Source organism: Octopus bimaculoides, chromosome 9, assembly GCF_046866305.1.
Source record: "Octopus bimaculoides isolate indiv1 chromosome 9, ASM4686630v1, whole genome shotgun sequence".
Lineage (NCBI taxonomy): Eukaryota > Metazoa > Mollusca > Cephalopoda > Octopoda > Octopodidae > Octopus > Octopus bimaculoides.
Window position 1 is genome coordinate 32,284,575 of NC_142936.1, and position 21,147 is coordinate 32,305,721.

At 37.2% G+C, this 21,147-nt stretch overlaps 1 protein-coding gene across 14 annotated transcripts in view; it reads right to left on the bottom strand.

Annotated features, from left to right (window-relative positions):
• LOC106872513 (uncharacterized) overlaps positions 1-21,147 on the bottom strand; it is a 252,407-nt gene that overhangs the window by 17,977 nt on the left and 213,283 nt on the right. For 9 of the 14 annotated variants that reach the window (XM_089357347.1, XM_089357342.1, XM_089357352.1 and 6 more), the window contains one exon: positions 3,128-3,185. The exons of 4 other annotated variants lie outside the window; for them this stretch is intronic. In XM_089357347.1, coding sequence (XP_089213473.1) covers positions 3,144-3,185 — 42 coding nt within the window. In that variant the 3' untranslated portion in view covers positions 3,128-3,143. Of the gene's footprint in view, positions 1-3,127; positions 3,186-11,748; positions 12,173-21,147 lie in introns of those variants that run through there. One more of the 14 variants, XM_089357345.1, reaches the window with a different exon arrangement.

Below are 21,147 nucleotides of genomic sequence, written 5' to 3' on the forward strand. Positions count from 1 at the left end.
TGTATGTATATGTGCTGAATTATAAACTAGGACATGTATTTTATCCAATCCTTTTTCATTAAAGCTTGCTACAAAAAAATCAAATCAACAATAAAAGTGAATAGTTATCACAAGCACACACACATGTATATATGTACAAATAGCTGCAAGCATGGTAGTGTAATGAAGAAATAATTAGGGTATTGTCCCTGAAAGTTTAGTTAGATTGAGTGAAAGTGAAATTCAAATACCTGTTTCACTGGACATATCCCAAAACTCATTGTGTGCTGTTCTTCATGCTGTAGAGCAATTACCCCAAACTTTTTTTTCAGAAACTAAAATCAATACCCCAATTACTCTCCTGCCACCTCCTTAGAACTACCATAATCAATGTTGGTACAATGAAAAGTAGTTCTGATGAGATTGTTGAAATGCTAGGGAAGAGGCTTGCATATGTGTGCTGTGTGCAAAAAGATGGAAACAAACCTCTACTAAACTCCTCATGAATAAGGAACAGGGATAAAACGCTTCTGGGTATGTAGCAGTGATGGTTGGAGTTGTGTAGCAATATTCTTAGCTGAGAAATGGGCAGATAAAGTAATAAAGTTTGTCAGAGCATGTGACAGAATTGTTAAGCTAAGATTATTATTAGTTAATGTGGCAGTAACATTTATCTTGGCATATGCTGGATAGGTAGATGAGCAGAATGGCAGTTGTTATGAGGCCCTTCTGCAGATTAACTTGAATGACAATTATCTTATTATTATGGCTGTGACTTCAGCAGATATGTTGGGTAGGGCTCTAACGAATTTCATGGTGTACATGAAGGTTACAGCTTTGGTTCTAGAAATAAGGAGGGAACATGGATGCTATAGTTCTGTGATACAAATGATTAATTTCCAAAATTAATCAATCTGGTGGGTGGGTACACAAACCAGATTAACTACATTTAGTTCTGAAATAGGGATAGACAGATGCTTATGAAGGTGAAGTCCTTTCCTAGTGAAGAATGTACAGCCCAACTTGGGCTGGTAGTTACTGACTTCTACCTTAAAGATAGAACTCAGAGACACAAACCAATCTGAAGAAGATATAGAAGCTTAAATATCCACTGAACAGTTGGAGCTTTAGAGATGTTCCAACTGAAGTATTTGACAAAAAGGAAGAGGAGACTAAGATATATAACATGGGGGGCAAAGGGAAGTTCTTACAGGACAACCTCCTGAGGACTACAGACCAAATTTGTGGCTGGTGCAAAGTTCCAGCTAGATCAAGAGTGATGTGCTGGTGGTGAAACAGTGAAGTGGACCAAGTCATTAAAGTGAAGAGACAGATTTGGAAGGATTGGAAGAATAATAGCAAGTAACAAAGAGAGAAGCGAGAAGTTTATTTAGCAAGAGGAGATAGAGAAAGAAAGATATTTATCAATGTTCTATAGCATGAGAAGCAAAGTTATGAGGTGTTTCAGATTGCATGACAGTGTATCAAAGAAAATCAAAAATGTTGTGGGAGAGAGGTATGTACAGATGGATAATGGTACAGTTGCACTTAGTGATTTTGGAAAGAAAGAGGCATGGAAGTGCTGCTATGAAATGTTAGTAAATGTGGAGAATACATGGGATAAAGAAGGTTATCCTAAAATATATACAAAAGAGGACCCAGCAGTATGATGCACAAGCAATTTGGGATGTGAAGGTCGGAAAAGCCCCCTTAGACAATCAGGAATTACTGCCAAATGCTTAAAACATCTGGTGGTGTAAGATATGACCTAATTACCCACATATTCATTGAAGTTGTACAGGAAGGTGTTAATGACTGGTGTAGCAATATTATAGTCAACTGTTGTAAGGCTAAAGGTAATGTTTTAAAGAGAGGTAATCAGAGGTATCAAAAAGCTGAACTAGATAATGAATGTTAGAGCTCAACTAATTAGACAAAGAGTAAAACTAGATGAGATGGTGTTTAGTTTTTGTACCAGGGAAAAAGTACAATATATTTCCTCTGCCTGGTGAAGCAAGAGTAAGAAAATTACTGATTAAAAGTAAGCTGCTGTGTGCAGCCTGGAGGAAGCCCTCAACAGAGTTTGTTGCTCACTGAGGAAGCTAGAAGTAGATGGCTGGCTGGCTGGTGAGAGTCATACAAACCATGAATTTAATGAGCACCTAGAAGTTCTCGACCCCCTCCTATTTGTTATCAGCTTTCAAGCTCTAATAAGTTTGACTGCCCATGGGAATGGCTATGTGCAGATAATCTTATAGCTGAATCTATAGTAGAATTGAGACTCCAGGTGTGGAAGTAAAACCTAAAATTAAAAGGACTCAAAGTTAACTTGGTGAGAGATAAAGTTTATTAAGTATGAAAGAGGACAGAACCCTGCTACCAGAGTTCTCCCTTTTGTACCAACCCAATATATATATATGTGCATGTGTGATTGTGTGTGTGTGTGTAGATATAGCATATATGTATATCTAGTTTTTGCTCTAGAGATTAGTCTTAACTTTCTCAGCTTTTTCTAGCAGCTGATCTGTTGCATGATGACACTCATTTACAGCTATTACATGATGTCAACACAAGGGAACAAACATATATATACATAAGTGATCATGCTCAATATGTAAGAAAAGGTGTAAGAAGAAATTCCATACAATATACCCAATGCAAATTGTGTGTGCGCAAGAGATGCAATGGTATCATAAGAAGGTTAGCAATGATCCCATTAAAAAAAAAGGAAATTTCCACATAAATTTCCAAAAGTTTATTTAGAATGATTATATCTTTTGTAAGAAAACTAAAATATCAAGATAAATTACCAAAGTAAACTTGCACCATGTTAAAATAAAAAATTGGTTAACTTAATTAATTAGAATTTAATTTTTTAAAATATCAGCAAAATTTTTAATAAATAATGTATTAATTATGAAGCCTTAGAATTATGGATGATGTGAAATGCAAAGTTGTTCTCAAGAATATTAGCATGGTGAAGCTCTTGCAACTAATACTAAAAACCATTTACTGAATATTTCCTGATATACACAACAATTTTAGAAGAATTTAGAATAGCATTACATTTTTTTTTCCTATTGAATTAAATAAATGGAAAAAACCATAAGCTAAGCAATGGCAAAAATATATTTTCCAAGCCACTTACACAAGCCTTGAGAGACTTAGTGTCTCTCTCTTGGAGTAACATTAAACCTTTTTTGGGGCTGAAAAAAACAAATACAAACCATTTACAAATGCAGATTTTGAAAGATATACACTCTGATACAGCAAAAGAGAAATATGTCAAATTTAGAAGGGCATATCTAAAAGAAGAACAGCTTCAATAACTACCAGTAGCTCTTATTTTAATACGGTGCATATAAATGATATTTACCTCACACTGGATGGAATACTTTTTTGTTGATCTTACCTTAATGTAACAGTAAACTTATATATATATATAAACTTTTACTATATATATATATATATATATATATATATATATATATATATATATATATATATATATATATATATATATATATATATATATATGTATATATATATATATATATATATATGTATATACATACACATATACATATAGTAATAATGAAGTCAAACCAAATAACATTTTAAAAGCATTTAATACCTATGTTTCAGATATATATATATATATATATCTTACATATTAAAACTGAAAACGTGTGTGTGTGTGTGTATCGGTATGTCCTCGTTTTGCGCCAAAACAGCTCGACTGATTTTTCTTAAAGTTCACACGCACATTGCTTATGTGTCTGGGGAGGTTTTAAATATAGATTGATTTCGAAAAAATGTTCGGGTAAATGGCAGGAGGAATAACATTTGGGCGTGAGTGAACAGTGAGAGTAATTATTTCTAAGCTTCCAAGGGAAATAACCCATTCATTTTCAGTATGCTTATTTTAGTATTTGAACTATTCTAGTTATTTTCTCAATTTATCCAATACAATGCTTAAACAAGTAAATAGTATTCTCCTAAACAATAGATCCACTTATTCTGGTTAGTGACTTATTCATGAATATACTAACACTAGTGCTGCTGAGGGTAATATTGTCTGGGAACGCACAAAAGCGTTTTTTACAGTTAATTACTTTGAATTGTTATTATCTCATATCTGATTAGCCTGTTATTACGTAACATGTTTCATGATTTTAGTATACATAACTTATTAGTATTTCCTCCTATGTTCTATATATTCTGGGAACGTATTAAAGCCCTTTTTGGAGCTACTTTATTTAAATTCTTACTATAGGGTAATTAATTTCATGACTGACTTCACAATTTGGGTATTCGTAACTTATTGGGAATTCCTAAAAACAAGATCCTTTGTAAGACAGTTTGATATTCTCAATAAATACACAAACACCGTTTTAAGGGCTACATACTTTGTACTGTTGTTACTGGATTAGCAAAACAATTATGAGCATGGAACCAAGGGATAAGCTCTGCTTTTCCAGGAATTACTGGGTATGTCAGGTAGTATATATATATATGTGTGTGTGTGTGTGTGTGTGTGTGTGTGTGTGTATGTGTGTTAAAGAAAGCAAAAAATTCTTTAAATGATAAAAGCAAAAGGTTAAATAGATGTGTATGTGTAAAAGAATTCAGTACTCAGTATTTTGGCTACAATGGTTAAAGGTTAAAAGTTAAATTATTCATGATAGAGGTTTGCTTGAGGTCATACATATACATACAATCACACACATAGTGCATGATTGTATGTATATGCATTTTTATTTTGTGGGGAATGGTATACATACACACACACGTGCACATGTATGTGTGTGTGTGAACATAGTGGGAGAGAGAAAGATGTGGAGGTGAGATAAAATTTCTTGTCTCTTATTCAGAAGAGAAAATCTCTTTGCAATGGCATCCATTCAGGTTTTGGACAAGCACAAACACACAGCCACACATACACAGTCACACACACACACGGGGCTATGGTAGGAGAATTTAGTGTCACACACTGGTGCTAAATCCAGAAACATACTGCTAAGAAACAAAGTTCTTGCTACACAGACAGGACTGTGTCTTTCAACAGAGCTTACAGAAAAAAAAAACAATTGGTAAGTATATAACCAATTTCTGAAAAATTCTAATTAATAATTGTAATTAATTTGCATTTTATGTATATCTCTTTTAGTGTAACAACATGCAACAAATAAAAGTTTCTTTGGGACCTTGTTAAATTTCTTTCCGATTTTTGCCAGAATATTTTTAAAATGTTTAGTTTAGATGTAGTTTAAATTTATAGTTTAACAACACCCAACGCAATTTTGATGAGAAATAATGTTTTTTCCTCATTTTTCTTTTTTATTGTGCTATCAACTGATCTCATCTCCTAATATACCACAAATGACATTTTTTCCAACAAAATCGGAGGTGAGGGGATTCTTCACTCCAAGGTGAAGAATCCCCTCTAAACAACCACACTGAGGACCTGCTACCTTTGAGTTTATTTAAAAGAGAGAGAAAAGTGTTTTACACAACAAGTTCCAATATAATCGTAATCTACACCATCTGAGACATATATGTAGAAAATTTTATTAATTATTCAGGTTTCAGAAAGTGACCACACACACATACACATATACATACATATATATATATATACACACACACATATAAATATATACATATGTGTATGTATATATATGCATATCATCATCATCATCATCATCATTTAATGTCCTTTATCCATGCTAGCATGAGTTGGATGGTTCGACGGGGGTCAACAAGCCAGGAGCAACGTCTGGCACTCATCTGGTTTGGCATGTTTTTTGTGGCTGAATACTCTTCCTTAAGCCATAATTTCACAGCGTGGACTGAGTGCTTTTTATGTGGCACCACACAGTAGCATAGTTCCAACAGCTGGATTTTTATATTTTTATGATTCTACAGACCTTAGTGCAAGTTGACTGGGAACCTGGGGCCCACCAAAATTGTTCCCAATTGGGCCCTGCACCTCCTAAGGCTGGCCCTGGATCCAAATCATTAGATATGCTATTTATATGGTCTCAGATTCTGTTGTTCACTTCATTAAATATGTAATACAACAATCTGATCATATTGACCAAACAAAATGTCAACAATAATGAGGACAAGCAAAATGGATTTGAAGAGGGTACATTTTCTCCAAAATCTTTGTGGTTTACTAAATTAACAATCTTACAAACTTTTTGCTGTTGATTAGCTTTAGATCAGTTGATATACAATTAGAAGATCCAAAGGAAGATAAAAATTTGTTCAAAGATATTTAGTTGCTATATAAAAGTAGTCAAAACCAGTGGTTTTAAAACAAGACCTATCAGTGACTCAATATCTTACCCTTGATAACTCTATTTAGTTGCTCAGTAAAGACTTCTTGTTGTTTAGTCTAGGTCAGCCTTGCTAGGGCAGACTTATGATCAAAAGCATTCTAGTCACGACTATCCTGTTTTTACAGGCAAAATGTATCTAAACCTATAATTTTTTAGTGTTTCCTTCTTTTTCTTAAGTAGTGTACTGTAATTTACAGTTGGTCAAATGACTGTTTGTGAAAGTGATATCTTCCTTAGGAAAGGAGGAGGATTGTCTACCACAAATACCATCTATTTACACATAATATTTTATTTCCTATTTTCTGGTTATTGTGAAGTGTGGGACATTCTAAAATTCTACTATTTCATTGCAGTATTAATGCAATTCAGTAACATAATTCATCAGGAAACTCTAAATTTCTTTGAGAGTTTCCTGAAATGTTGAAATAGAAGTTAAAACATGGGTATGTCAATTGTCAAGAATAGAGTAGATATAAATGGGATTATTAAAGTTCTAAATTCTTAGTTCTTATTGTCTAATATAAAGATATACTATTTGATACAGGAAGGTTGGATTTGTTTTTGCACTTGAGAACAATGTTAATTGTTTTTTATATTTTGGCTATAAAATATAACTTTCCTAAAATACCACTTAACATAGTAAAATGGAAATAGTCAGTACTAAGGAAGTCTCAAGAGAGCTGAACAGCAGAGGGTCTTCAGAGAAGAAACCCCTTTAGGCAAGTGTTTCAGCCCTTACCTCTTACACTCTAAGGAGGCCAAGTCACATTCAGGGTGCCATTCTGCACTGAGGAGTTTTTTCATTAGATTGTAAGCAGATTTTCCCACAAAACCTCTGACTCCAACCGTGACCCAAAAGTTGGCTTCCTTCAGGTTGTTGACCAGATTGGCATATTTTTCAATCCCGAATATGTGAGCTTCTTCTATTCTACTTTCTCTGTTTATAAATCTGCTTTAGGATAAGTATGTCACATCTTTTTATGTCATATGGGACAAGTAAACGGTGTGGCAACTGAAGGGCATCTGCCTCAGAAAAACTGTCCAGCTCATGCCAGCATGGAAAGCAGATTTTAAATGCTTCTGCTGCTATAGAAGATGATGTGTTGTCATATAATTAAGTAAATCCTTTAATGAAACATTACAGATAGTTGTAATCAATGAAATGTACCAAGTACTTCTAGTAAAACTACTTTATAGCTTATATATTATAAGAAGTCAAACAAAATCTTTAGAGTGTCTACTTCCAAAATACTATCAATTCAGGTTTTATCACCCTGCGCATGTAAGCAAAAGTGGAATGTTGCAGTTGTCTGTCTTTGTTTGCAAAATTACTGGGAAATAGCTGAACAGATTTTCACCAAATTTGGCAGAAATACTCACTGGATGAATAGCTCAAACTCTCAAAATTGGCAGATGGGTGAATCAAAACGTTTTTCTTTTCTTTGTTTAATATGCATAAAAAACAAGCAGGGTAAATAACTCTTGATGTCATTTTGAAATATGAATTCGTCTGAGAATATATTTATTAAATTAAATTTAATCTTTGTGTGTGTGCAGGGTATGCATTGCCCCTCCAATACCTTTTTTTCCATTTATATTGTATTGTGTTCATGTCTGAACCATTTTGCTCAGCCTACCTAACTGTTCTGAGATTCAGCTCTCCACTTTAAGTAGTGAATCACTGCATGATTACTTGTACCATTAGCTTGCATTATGATTTCATTTTGACTTATGTAGAAAATACTGCAGCTACTATTCTTGTGTTACACCTCAATACAGAATTTCTTATCATCCAAATAGATTTGCCATTAGATCAGTGTCTTAGTTTGGATTTGAACTGCATATAACAGTCAGAAAGTAGCCATCATGTAAAACCAATCATACATCAACTAGCAAGTATATGTTACTGTGAGGGATTCTGCAACAACAATAATATATTTTAGAGTTGATGAAGCACATTAAGTTACTAATAAAGGTTAGCTAATTGTAGGTTTCTGAGTTTTTTGTTGTTAAGATGTTGGATTACTCTGGCAATGTTAGTGATGGAGGCGTAGGAAACTTTTATAGATTGGGAGTTAGATATTTTTCTAAGGGGGCTGGACTTAGGGAAATGTTTCTCAAGTAGGGCAAAGAAGAGCTTAGGTACATAGGTTTGAACATTAAGGACAAAAGGTGGGGGTGAATCAGATAATGTCACATGTTCTTGTCAATTTATTCCAATTACGGGATTCATCGGAATGTAGAAAGGGCTTTGGAGGTGAGCACAGGTTTGGATTTTGGTGGGCAGCGATGGGTTTAGGATCCAGGGTCACAGGGTGGGAGGATTGCCTGTTAGGTCTTTTACTACTTTGAAATTTGGGAGGGTAGTAGGATGGTGGGATATGGGGGATAATTTTTATTTTTTCTGGGGGGGGGGGATGTTTCAGGTTTAGTAGAGGGAGGATTGCTCCACATAAGGATAGATTTGATCAAGTTCTTATAACCAGAGCATTGTAGGGTGCAATTATAATATTTAGGATATTGTTTGAATATTTCCTTACTGGCAGTGATGAAATTCTGTAGGATACACGATCAATGATTGATTTTAGGACAGATGGGGGGGGGGGAGGAAAAGTTGACATAGTTGAGGTTCTCCCCAGGTTTATAGTATTCTTTTACTTGTTTCAGTCATTTGACTGGTGCCATGCCGGAGTACTGCCCTTTAGTCAAAGAAATCAACCCCTGGACTTACTTTTTATAAGCCTGGTACTTATTCTATCGGTGTTCTGCTGAACTGCTTAGTCACAGGGATGTAAACACACCAACATCAGTTGTCAAGTGATGGTGAAGGGGTGGAAGGACAAACACAAACACAAAGACACACACAAATATATACATATATATTCAATTGGCTTCTTTCTGTTTCCATCTACCAAATCTGCTCACAAGGCTTTGGTCGGCCTGAAAGTATAGTAGATGACACTTGCCCAAGGTGCCACACAGTGGGACTGAACCCGGAACCATGTCGTTGGGAAGCAAGCTTCTTACCACACAGGAACACCTGTGCCTATATGGATAGAAAGTTTAGTTTTGTAGATCTAGGAATTAGCAGTTTTAAAGGTTGTTACAAAGAGATGCTAAGGCCCATGTTTTTAAAAAATATCTTATCTTACTCTTTTTCTGATCTGTTCGATTCTGTAGTTACTAGAATTCTGAATTGTGAACAGAGCATCATCCCTATGTAGGACACCAGAGATGTTAAGGAATTGTTCCCAGAGACCATGAAGTAGGTAACAGTCTACAAGGTTTGTAACTTGGGCCGAGTCACTAGCCCCCATTGGGATGTTAAAAAAGTTGTGGGTGTCTTTACAGGCCCAAAATTTCCCAGCAAATTTTATATTTTAATGGCCAAAATGATATCATCATGAGAAAGGTTAGAATAGTTCATGGCAAAAATGAGGGCTTTGTTGAGAAGGATACGGGATGTGCTAGAGTATTATTAGTCTATGTTGACTTGGATAAATTTAAATGTATGTTAGGGCTTAGGGAATTAAGCTACTGGATGGCCTTCGTAGTTTTAGTTCATAGATGTAGTGTGGATGTAGCATGCATTGGGAGTATAACCCTGTCTAATATAATTTTGCTGATCTCACTTACATCCGAACTGGAGGAGGAGATGAGGTGAAGGGAAGGGTTCTCAGCAAAATTTTCTTTATTGTCTTTTAAGTTAATATGGGGTGGGCAAGTGAAGGAAGGATCTATCCTATCTTCTAATCCAAGTTTAAAAACAAGATCATAATTCTTGATGTTGATGTCTTCAAGAACAGAGTCCAGTACAATATGGTAGTCTTTATGCAGTTGTTTGAGTATCAGCTCGTGGTATTTATCTAGAGCAGTGGTTCCCAACCTGAGGTCTGGAAACACTTGATGGTCCGCAAAGGTAGTACTGGGGGTCCATGAACTAAATTCAAAATTTCATATATATATATACTCATTTATTATTTGTTTTATATATATATATATATATATATATACATACATAAGGATAAGAATATTAAAAGGGATCCATAGGAAAACTCATTTACATAAAAGGTTTGGGAACCACTGATCTAGAGGAACATTATAAAGGTTGTCAGTCTTGTTGGTATGGATGAAAATTCCAGTGTTTTTGAAGTTTCTAGATATTTTCAATTTGACTTGACACAAATTATGCAATTCATTCTCTAAGTGCAAATAACACCAACCCCCACCCCACCCCTGCATCATCCCTAACTATCTCCCCCGCCCCCAACTGATATCATTCTATGTATATCTTTACAACAAACAACTTTTAATTACTGTTATATTTTCTAAACTTGTCATTATTTTATATATTTTTATATTCACTGCCGCTATTTTCCTTATCCTTCATACTTTGAGTTTTCATAACTTTTCTATCACCACACACATTCCATCCGCACATGATAATATACAAATGCCCATGCATGCACACACATCTACTAGATTCTACAGACGCACAACACATATGCATGTGAGTGTGTATTAGCACTCACATAATCTCAGATTTAAGCTACTACTACTATCTCTCACTTCACTCACCATCCCTAGATTTTAAAATTAATTTACTAAGTCTACTGTTTTGACCAAAAATAGATTATCTTCCACTTAAGCCCCATTCACTCCTTCCACCCTATCCACTTCAAATACCATTCCTATATCTTCATCCTTTGACTCTGTTTAAATGGCTTTATAAAATGCTACAATATGTTTACTTATCTATCCCACAACAGATCTGCAAATAACCCCCTACCTAAATTTCATAAAGGCATCTTCCCAGCCATTTTCAGTGCCAAACCTTTTCTTCCCACCTCCCCCTCTTTACTTATATTCTTCTCTGTTACAAATTTACCCACTTCCATATATATATATTTGCTTTTATTTCTATTTCTTCATAACTATGTTTACCTCTCAAACTGTACTTCCTACACATTTTGATTGAATCCCCAACAAGTTTACATGGGATCTCCTAATGACAATGTGAACTTCCTATAATCAAAGTATCCTTGGCCTGAAGTGTAGCTTGTTTGGATAATTTACTACTTTTGAGGTTCCACTAGCTATGAAACATATGTACTCTTGATTTTATCCATTACATTCCCTAAATTTTGAATGTTTATTTGCATATACAACAACCTCTGTTGCTGACTGTGAACTATAAAATTAACTTTTTTCAGCTTATCATACTTTGATACAGGAAAAATTCAGAACCTTCAGCACCAATAAACCACTATTGTTCCTGAAAGTTGTTTTTAACATCTTCTACGGATTGCTTCAAGCTCACTAACTTCCTCCACCTTGACCCTTGGATCTTACCTTTACACACACACACACATTAATTTACTATTACATTAAAGTAAGATCAACAAAAAAGTACTCCATTCAGTGAGAGGTAAATATCATTTAATGCACACTGTATTAAAATAAGAACTACTAATAGTTTCTTGACATTAACACATGGGTAGGCATATTTTTATAATGTGCCTTATGTCTCCAAGCAATCTCTAGGCTCTGAGCACATGGTTTGTTCTATTTAAAAATCAAGACACTGGTACATTAAAAACACATGAGAAACAAGGAAAAGAAGTTTGATGCAAAATGTGGAATAAAAATGAAAAATAAAGGAAAAGAAAAAAATTAGAGGTACATTCCCTTTGATCGTAGAAGTTATAATTAAACTAGTTGCTGAAGATAATTCAACAGAGACAGTCCAAAGTCTGTGAGACAGCTTCTCAATCCAGAGAGGGTGGTGTCCTCCAGTTCACCAAAAGAAATTTTCTCACAGCTTGCATTTGCTGGAAATTTCAGATCTGGAATTAAGTAGTGTGGGAGAATTCTTAAATCTAAAGAGAATATGTGATCTTTCAGCTACATATAAGTTGCATTTCTTAGATCCATTTACATATAACATAAATGTCTCCCAAATTCTCCACTTGATTGCATGTAGTGAGCAGTTGGTCTTCAAACCCCATATGTAGTTAGCCAACTTAAAGGTTTTTCTTTTGTTCATGAGCCAAAAAAAGAAGACTGGTGGTTTGCATAATGTGTATTAAAATTGCCTTTGCATAAACTGATGTAAGTTTCCTTTCTAGTTACATAATCTTGAAGTGTTGCTGTGACTTCTGCCTCAAAGATGACCAAGTTTATCATACACACCTGATCAAGTGGGTAAGGTTCAAGGTCTCAACAGTTACAACTGGGAGTGGGCTCTTGGTGAGGCTTACAAGTGATAATATTCCTCATATTCGAGCAGTAGCTGTATATCTTAATTGAGCATTTATTAAAAATCTTCCATTATATATGGTTTCCTGGGAAATACTTATCTAAAAGGACCAGAAATTTCATACTTAGACTAGTTTTAACATGTAGTATCGCACAGACGCACCATACTGAGTGACAGACATGCCACATTGAGATCTCACTGGCAGTCATTAGCTGCTTGAGACTGGAGCAAAATCATACAAACTTCCGATGGGCATGCGCAACGAGACAGTAAGCCTTTCCAGAAGGACACCTTTATAAGACAGCTCTTGAGCTTGTTCACTCTCTGTTCCTGCGTGCCTCTCACGCTAGAAGCAGCTCGTCTCACTAGCAGCAACTTGCTGCCTCACACGTACAACACAGCAGATGATACACTATGCTAGAGATGGTTAACGAGAGCCAAAATTTGAGCCTGTAAATAAATGTTATTCGGATTTGTTATCTCATTTTGTCTTCGACTTGATACTTCGTTTGACTGGATTTAAATTTATAATGGGAGACACAAGATACCCTACCAGTATTTGGCCAACAATGGCCTCTCGTTATAAACATTTTGGGAGAAAAGAGTTGGGGTAGAACCATATTATTTTCATAGCTCTATTTTTAAGTCTGTTTTAAGGTTTCATATTTTTAACTGAAGGGTTGTTATATATCCTATCTTTGGCTATTGCTATAGTATGGGTTTGCCTTATGAAATATTTCTTTTGAAGAGGAAAGATTAGATATCCTATAACTGATGCTTTTAAATATTTTAAGAGGGTGACAGAACTATTTGTGTGTGTATGTGTGTGTATATATGTGTGTATACACGCACACACACATACGCTGTTATTTCACTTAGAGTGGGTATTCATTCTCACACTGAAGGAATGACGGCATGATCTAATGGAGGAACACATCTTACACCTTGGATAGATGATAGTAATTACACATGTTAATAATATCATCTCACTAATGTACTATAAGTGTAAAACTGTGTTGAAACAACTGTGTTGAATAAAAAATGTCGTTCAATCCATTTTCTATTATCTATTTGTGTATGTATATACAAGGCCAGATCAATAAGTATCTGGACTGTTATCATAGTAATGAAGCTAAAGCACATAGAGTGAAGCTGCTTGGCAAAGATTGACCTTGAACTCTGCTCAGAGGCCTACACAAAGTTGCAGAAAGTGCATGGAGAGGAATGTATGAGCCGCTCAAAAGTGTATGAGTGGTTCAAACATTTCCAAGACGGCTGAAAAAATGTCGATAGTGACGAATGTTCTGGGAGACTTGCAACCAGCAGAACTGAGAAAAAGATTGTAGATGCGCATGCAGCTGTGAGGAGAAATTGCCAAATCACCATCTGTGAGTTATCAGAGGATATGCAGATTAGTTACGGTTTAGATCAGTCCATTATCACTGAAGATTTGGGTATGAGAAGCATGTCTGCCAAGTTTGTACCAAAACTGCTTTCAGCTGACCATAAAAGACACTTGGGTTTTGGTTGCACAAGATCTCCTTGGTTGTGTCAAGAACAATGGAAACTTTTTGAAAACTTTGCATAGGCCTCTGAGCAGGTATTGCCAAGCTTTTGGCAAAATTTGATGTAGATTCTCTGCTCAACTTTCTCTGTCATAATCAATGTGATGATCACACATTACAAACCTTCCTTCCAAGCACTGCAGTAAACAGTGGAAGTGAGCTAGAATGTTAAAACCTAGTGCGCATGCATAGCAGAGTTCAAGGTCAATCTGTACCAAGCAGCTTCACTCTGTGTGCTTTAGCTTTGTTACTATGGAAACAGTCCAGATACTTATTGATCAGACCAGGTACAATATGTGTGTGTATGTATATATGCATGTGTGTGTGTTAATGTACATATATGTGTGTATATATTTATATAATGTATGTATATATGAATATATATATATATATATGTATGTATATGTATGTATATATATATATGTGTATGTATACTATTCTGTCCATCTCATTACAATGTCGTCAAATTCATTTCAGTTGTCCATTACAATGTCATCAAATTCATTCACTTATTCAAGTTATTCAATTTTAATTTTTATCACACAGTCACTTATCTCTATAATTCTGTCTTAGATTAGCTGACCGAAAACTCTTATTTCTCAATTCTATATTTCTACCATTCAATATTTAGTCTCTTTAAACCATGCGACAGAAATCCCAAAAGAATATCTCTCTCTCTCTTTCCCTCGTGTTCTGGCCTAACCCTCTCTGCTTTACTCTGTCTCTCTCGATCCCACTCTCTCTTCTTCTCCCTCTTTTGATTACCTCTTACTTCACCAGGATTATAAACTAGCGTACGCACTCCAATTCCCCCACTCGACCTAAATACCTTTGCAACATATGCCAGCGGTACACCTGCCTTCCAACCCCCTCCACCAGTACCGGAAGTTCCTATTTTCTCCACCAGTACCGTAAGTTCCTGGCTGTCTCCCATGAACACTTCTAAAGGCTTCACACCATCCCCCCCACCCCCACTTAGGGTTTATCTCCTATGTAAGGTAGCGATCATATGGTGCAAAATACGATAGTGTAGTAGATGCAGGTTGAAATGAATGCTACGGATTGTTTATGAATTCTGTAAAATGCGAGCTTTCTTTTCAGGTACATGACATTGCTGTTCCCCGCCCCAGGTTCTTGCGGGCCCATACCTCCCACACCCTCAGGGTTGGCACTCTCAACGTCGGCACACTGAAAGGTAGGTCTGGTGAGATTGTTGAGATGCTTGAACGGAGATGTGTCAATATCTGCTGCCTCCAAGAAGTAAGGTGGAGAGGAGGTTCTGCTAGGTTCCTCACAGGCACAGAATACAGGTACAAGATTTTCTGGGCAGGGAACACAGATGGGGTCGGGGGTGTGGGTATACTTCCTGCAGAGAAATGGGTGGATAAGGTAATCGAGGTAGTCAGAGTATGTGATAGAATCCCTAAGATTAGATTAGTCCTTCACCATGGCTTAGCAACCATTATCTCGGCCTATGTCCCTCAGCCCAGGCTACACGATGGACAGAAAGACTGATTTTATGACACCCTCTTGCAGACTACCTCGTTGACGAATGACAGGGACCTTCTCTTTGTGGCTGGTGACTTCAATGGTCATGTTAGACAACATTCAGGGGGCTTCTATGGTGTACATGGAGGCTATGGTTTTGGTTCCCGCAACGATGAGGGAACTAGGCTGCTGGAGTTCTGTGATGCAAATGACCTTATGGTCTGCAATACTAACTTCAGGAAACCTGCCTGTCACCTAGTCACCTACCGTTCTGGCAGACACACTAGCCAAATTGACTACATCCTCGCCAGAAAAAGGGAAAGATGGCTGCTTATAAATGCCAAAACCTCCCCAGGCGAAGAATGCACTCCACAACATAGATTAGTAGTTAGTGACTTCAGGATTAGGGCTAAGCGGTTGCCCAGAAGACGACCAGCTTGGAGGAGAAGGGTCTAGAAGCTCAAAGATCCTGCGAATGGACAGAGATTTAGAGACTTATTACTCGAAGCCTTTGACGAAATAGAGGGGGATATAGCTTCACACGATGTAGAAGACAACTGGAGGTTTCTATGGGACAACCTGATGAGGGCCATTGACCAGATCTGTGGATGGTGCAAAGTTCCCTCTCGACCCAAAATAACATGGTGGTGGAACAATGTTGTTGACAGGGTTATTAGACAAAAGAAACAGGCTTGGAAGGACTGGAAGAACGGAGGTAGCAGGGAATTGTATCAGACTGCCAGAAGGGAAGCTAGGCAACAGGTTTATTTAGCCAGAGGGGAAGCAGGTAAGAAAAAATTTGCTGATATTCTGCACCATGAGGATCAAAGACTTGAGGTATTTCGTGTTGCAAGACAGTGTGTGAGAGAGAATCGTGATGTCGTGGGAGAGAAATGTGTTCTCATGGATAATGGTACGCTTGCACTAAACGAGGCTGCAAAGAAAGAGGTTTGGAGATGCCACTACGAAAGATTGCTCAATAAAGTGAACAAATGGGAGAAAGAGAGTCTGCCGAATGTCGACCCAACAGAGGGACCAGCTATCCGAGTTGACAGTACCAGGGTAGATAAAGCAATTAAGAGTATGAAGAGAGGGAAAGCCCCGGGCCCATCAGGAATCACTGTAGAGATGCTCAAAATATCTGGTAGTGTCAGCTATAGCCTAGTCACCTGCATTGTTAACCAGGTGATACACGAAGGAGTCATACCCAATGACTGGTGTAGCAGCATCATAGTAAACTGCTACAAAGGTAAAGGTGACGCTTTATATACAAATAATTACAGAGGTATCAAGTTGTTAGATCAGGTAATGAAAGTCACGGAGAGGGTCATAGCCCAACTAATTAGGGAGAGAGTCAGTTTAGATGAGATGCAGTTTGGGTTCGTGCCAGGGAAAAGCACCATTCAGAATCCATATATTCGACCAGTCCTTTGTGTGTATCTGTATTCTAAATAAATTACAGAGTGAGATAGAGAGTAATCATCCTCCATATGCACTATATGCTTATATCAATGGGTGGAGGTAGGGATCCACCAAGGTTCAGTCCTCAGCTTCCTCCTATTTATCATAGTCCTCCAGGGGATAACAGACGAATTCAAGACAGGGAGCTCCTCTATGCTGATGACCTTGCACTAATTGCCGAGTCTCTATCAGAACTAGAGGAGAAGTTTCAGGTGTGGAAGGAAGGACTAGAATCGAAGAGCCTTAGAGTCAACCTAGCCAAAACCAAATTCCTAATAAGTAGGAAGGTAGACAAAACACAAACCTCTTCAGGTAGATGGTCCTGCTCGATCTTTAGAAAAGGCATAGGTAGTAACTCTATAAGATGTACCCAGTGCAAGCTATAGACACATAAGAGGTGCAGCAATATCAAAGGAAGGTTAACTAGGAAGTTAGTTTTTGTATGTGGCAGATGTTCAGGAGCAATAAACACTGAAAATGTGCAGAAAACAACTTCTGCCACATTCCAGGGAGAAAAACTAGACGTAGTTGATAGCTTCCACTATCTAGGCGACCAAGTTACTAGTGGGAGAGGGTGTGCTGAAAGTGTAGCTGCTAGAATAAGAATAGCCTGGGCAAAGTTCAGAGAGCTCTTACCTCTGCTGGTGACAAAGGGCCTGTCACTCAGAGTAAAAGGCAGACTGTATGACTGTATGACGCTCCGATGGATGTGCAATGTCAGTGTGCATACTTGACAAAGTGTAAGTAGCTTGAGAGAAAAGTTGAACTTACAAAGCATCAGTTGTGGTGCACAAGAGAGACGATTGCGCTGGTATGATTATGTGGCGAGAATGGATGAGGATAGCTGTGTGAAAAAGTGCCACACCCTAGCGGTTGAAGGAACCTGTGGAAGATGTATTCGACGACTGCTCTCATGCCAATGTCTCCTTCATTGGACACTAAACTCGGCTTGCGAAGACCTGTTGGGGCAAGCAAAAGCGAAATCGTGATGGCACCTGTACCAGCGGCGCGCTAAGAGCACCATTTGATGTGATCGTTGCCAGAGCAGCTGTCTGGCTTCCGTGCCAGTGGCATGTAAATAGTACCATTTAAGCGTGATTGTTACCAGCATTGCCTTCCTGGCACATGTGCTGGTGGCACGTGAAAAGACATTCGAGCGAGATCGTTGCCAGTGCCACTGGACTGGCTCCTGTGCAGGTGGCACGTAAAATACACTGTTTTGAGTGTGGCCATTGCCAGTACCGCTTGACTGGCCTTCGTGCCGGTGGCACATAAAAGCACCCACTACACTCTCGGAGTGGTTGGCATCAGGAGGGACATCCAGCTGTAGAAACACTGCCAAATCAGATTGGAGCCTGGTGTAGCCTTCTGGCTTGTCAGCCCTCAGTCAAATCATCTAATCCATGCTAGCATGGAAAGTGGACATTAAATGATGATGATGATTATACAAGTAAATGGATATATGAAAGAAAATGGCACTCAATATACTTGGTAGGTTTTGCATGTATTATTTGATAACAGTTTGACTTGGTTCATAGAACAAACCTAGCTCATAAAGCATTTGGAGGTCAAGTATTAGGAAATGAGACAAATTCAAAATGGTTTCTAGATGTTAGGCTTGGGGTTGACTGATAAGTCAACTCAAATAATCTGGCTTTATTGATTTAGAAGTGACATCAGATATCTTTTTTCTCAGGTCCACATGGTCAGGTGGGAGGCAGCTGCCATTGCTATGCCTGGAGGCTGCAGTATTGTTTGTTTAGCAACATCAATGCCTTGCATTTGCTGCTACATATGGCAGAGTGAGGTGTTGTCACAAGTTCACGGAGGACTAACACTATAGCAGCTACAGCCTTTCTGTGGGAGAAACCAGATTTGGTAGTGTTGGATTGTAATTTGGTGGTGTGAGATTGGATTGTCAGTGTGGATGGGTCTGTAATCTATATGGATAGCAGGGGTGAAGCGCCATGCTCTTGAGTATGTAGCAAGCAAGCCTAAAGTGGTATATCTGGATTGTTACGTGCTAGTGGCTTGAAGTTCATTAACAAGGCTCTGGTGGCAAGAATAATGTTGATGGATACTGCAAGTTAGTGGAGTTTGTGTAATCTCTCACAAAGGCAGAGTTGGCAACTGCAAGCTCCAGATGAGTACAGAGGGGCCCTGTCAATGATACTCCAGTTGATATTGGAGAAATTGTTCCAGTGGTCATGGAGTCTCCAGATAAAACAAGATAGTGAGGTGGAATTTTCCCTATCCAAAGTGCATTCTCTCTCATGAAAAAGAAAAGGTAGAAAAAAAAAGAACCAGATGCAAATGTAAGATGTACCTCAAAGCCTTGGCATTAGAAAGGGCATTCAGCTGTAGAAACCATTCCAAAGCAGATACTGGAATATGATCCACTGAATGGATCCTTTCAAACCATTCAGCCCATGCCAACATGGAACACAAATGTTAAATGATGATAAAGGTGATACGTGAATATTGTTATATTTGAAAAGAGTCAGTTGATGAAGAAATCTGTTAAACAAAGTCAGTCAGTTGATCAATCAAAAGTCATTAACCCTTTCGTTACTATATTTCTGGCCAAAATACACCCCTCATGAGTTTCAATTAAATTCTAAAATAATCATGAATTTAGACTAGTCTCATTAAACACCTGTAACTTTTTTATTTATCAACATATTAATGTGATATTTGGAACATAATTAAAGAAAGGGTTCTTAATCAATTCTATTGCATAATTTTTGTCTCCAAGTTCTCCACGTACTGAGTAGCGGGGGTACTGCTAGTGTCTCTCACATGTAAATATTGGTTCAGCTTCACGAATTGTACTTGTTCATAATACTGGAAATATATCCATCGCCAAAAGGTTCCTGATCACTCTAGTAATTTGTTATTCTGGGTAATTGTCTAATACCCATAATAATATTTATGGCAAAAAATGCCCGTATTTCATCTACAGTTACAGGAAACCACAAGCTATCTTCTTTTTTCCGGTTTGTTTACATTCTGCGTAACGGTTTGTTTCCGCAGTAATCATTTCAAACAAGCATGAAAAAGAAGTCTAAAGGTTTCGCTTCCTGAAAAAGACTATGGGTAGACCCTGTTTCCTCAGAAAAATTGTTAATAAAAATATTTTAAAAATCTTTTTCTGGTGTAAAATCATCCTCACTGTTGCCGTCGCTGCTTTCAGTTTCGGATACAGAAATATCCGATTCATTATCGTTCACCACGTACTTTTGTAGCTCATTCATTCTTTTCTTCAATATCTCCATATCTTCTGTTGAAAAACTTTCAAATTCGGAATCACTGCTTGATAGCATGAAACTCCTCTCCATCTTCAAAGTTGAAAAAAATTAACACCGCAAAAAATGTGGAAAAAAATCTTCCAAAATTCACTGAGTTCAAATATCACGCCAAATAATGTCAGAGACAATAACTCAACTGTTTGCAAAGTGAAATCAGGTGTTTTAACGAATGTACTAACGAAATTTGGGTTCAAATATACATTTAAATAACAATGGGTACGCTCGGCCGGCTACGACCGGGTTAGTCTTATGAACCAAAAAATTTTTCGGCCGGCTACGGCCGGGTTAGTAACGAAAGGATTAAGCTACAAGTGGTGCTATTGTCATTTTCCTTGTCAACAAATCCCCAGATGACTTTACATCTTTGAAGATTAGTCAGATTAAAGATCTTTGAAAGACAGGTGTTCATTTACCTTTATGTGTTCCTCTTTACATATGTAAGCATGTAGGTGCCTTTAGAAATATGTATATATAATTGTATCTATAAACAATGCACACACACACACACACATTCTCTCTCTGAAACACACACTGAAAATTCTCTAAACTTCTCAGCATTTATTTGAAAATTTTTTCATTCATTCCAATCCAGCAAATTAACTGATTCTGATGATATCTGCTCCATTACTCTAAAACTGGATTCCAGATCTCACCAGAAACACCAATCATTCTCTGAAGACAAGTAACAGTGTGTCCCATTGTCGTGAAGGGCAAGTTTTCTGGCTTTGTTAGTGTACCAT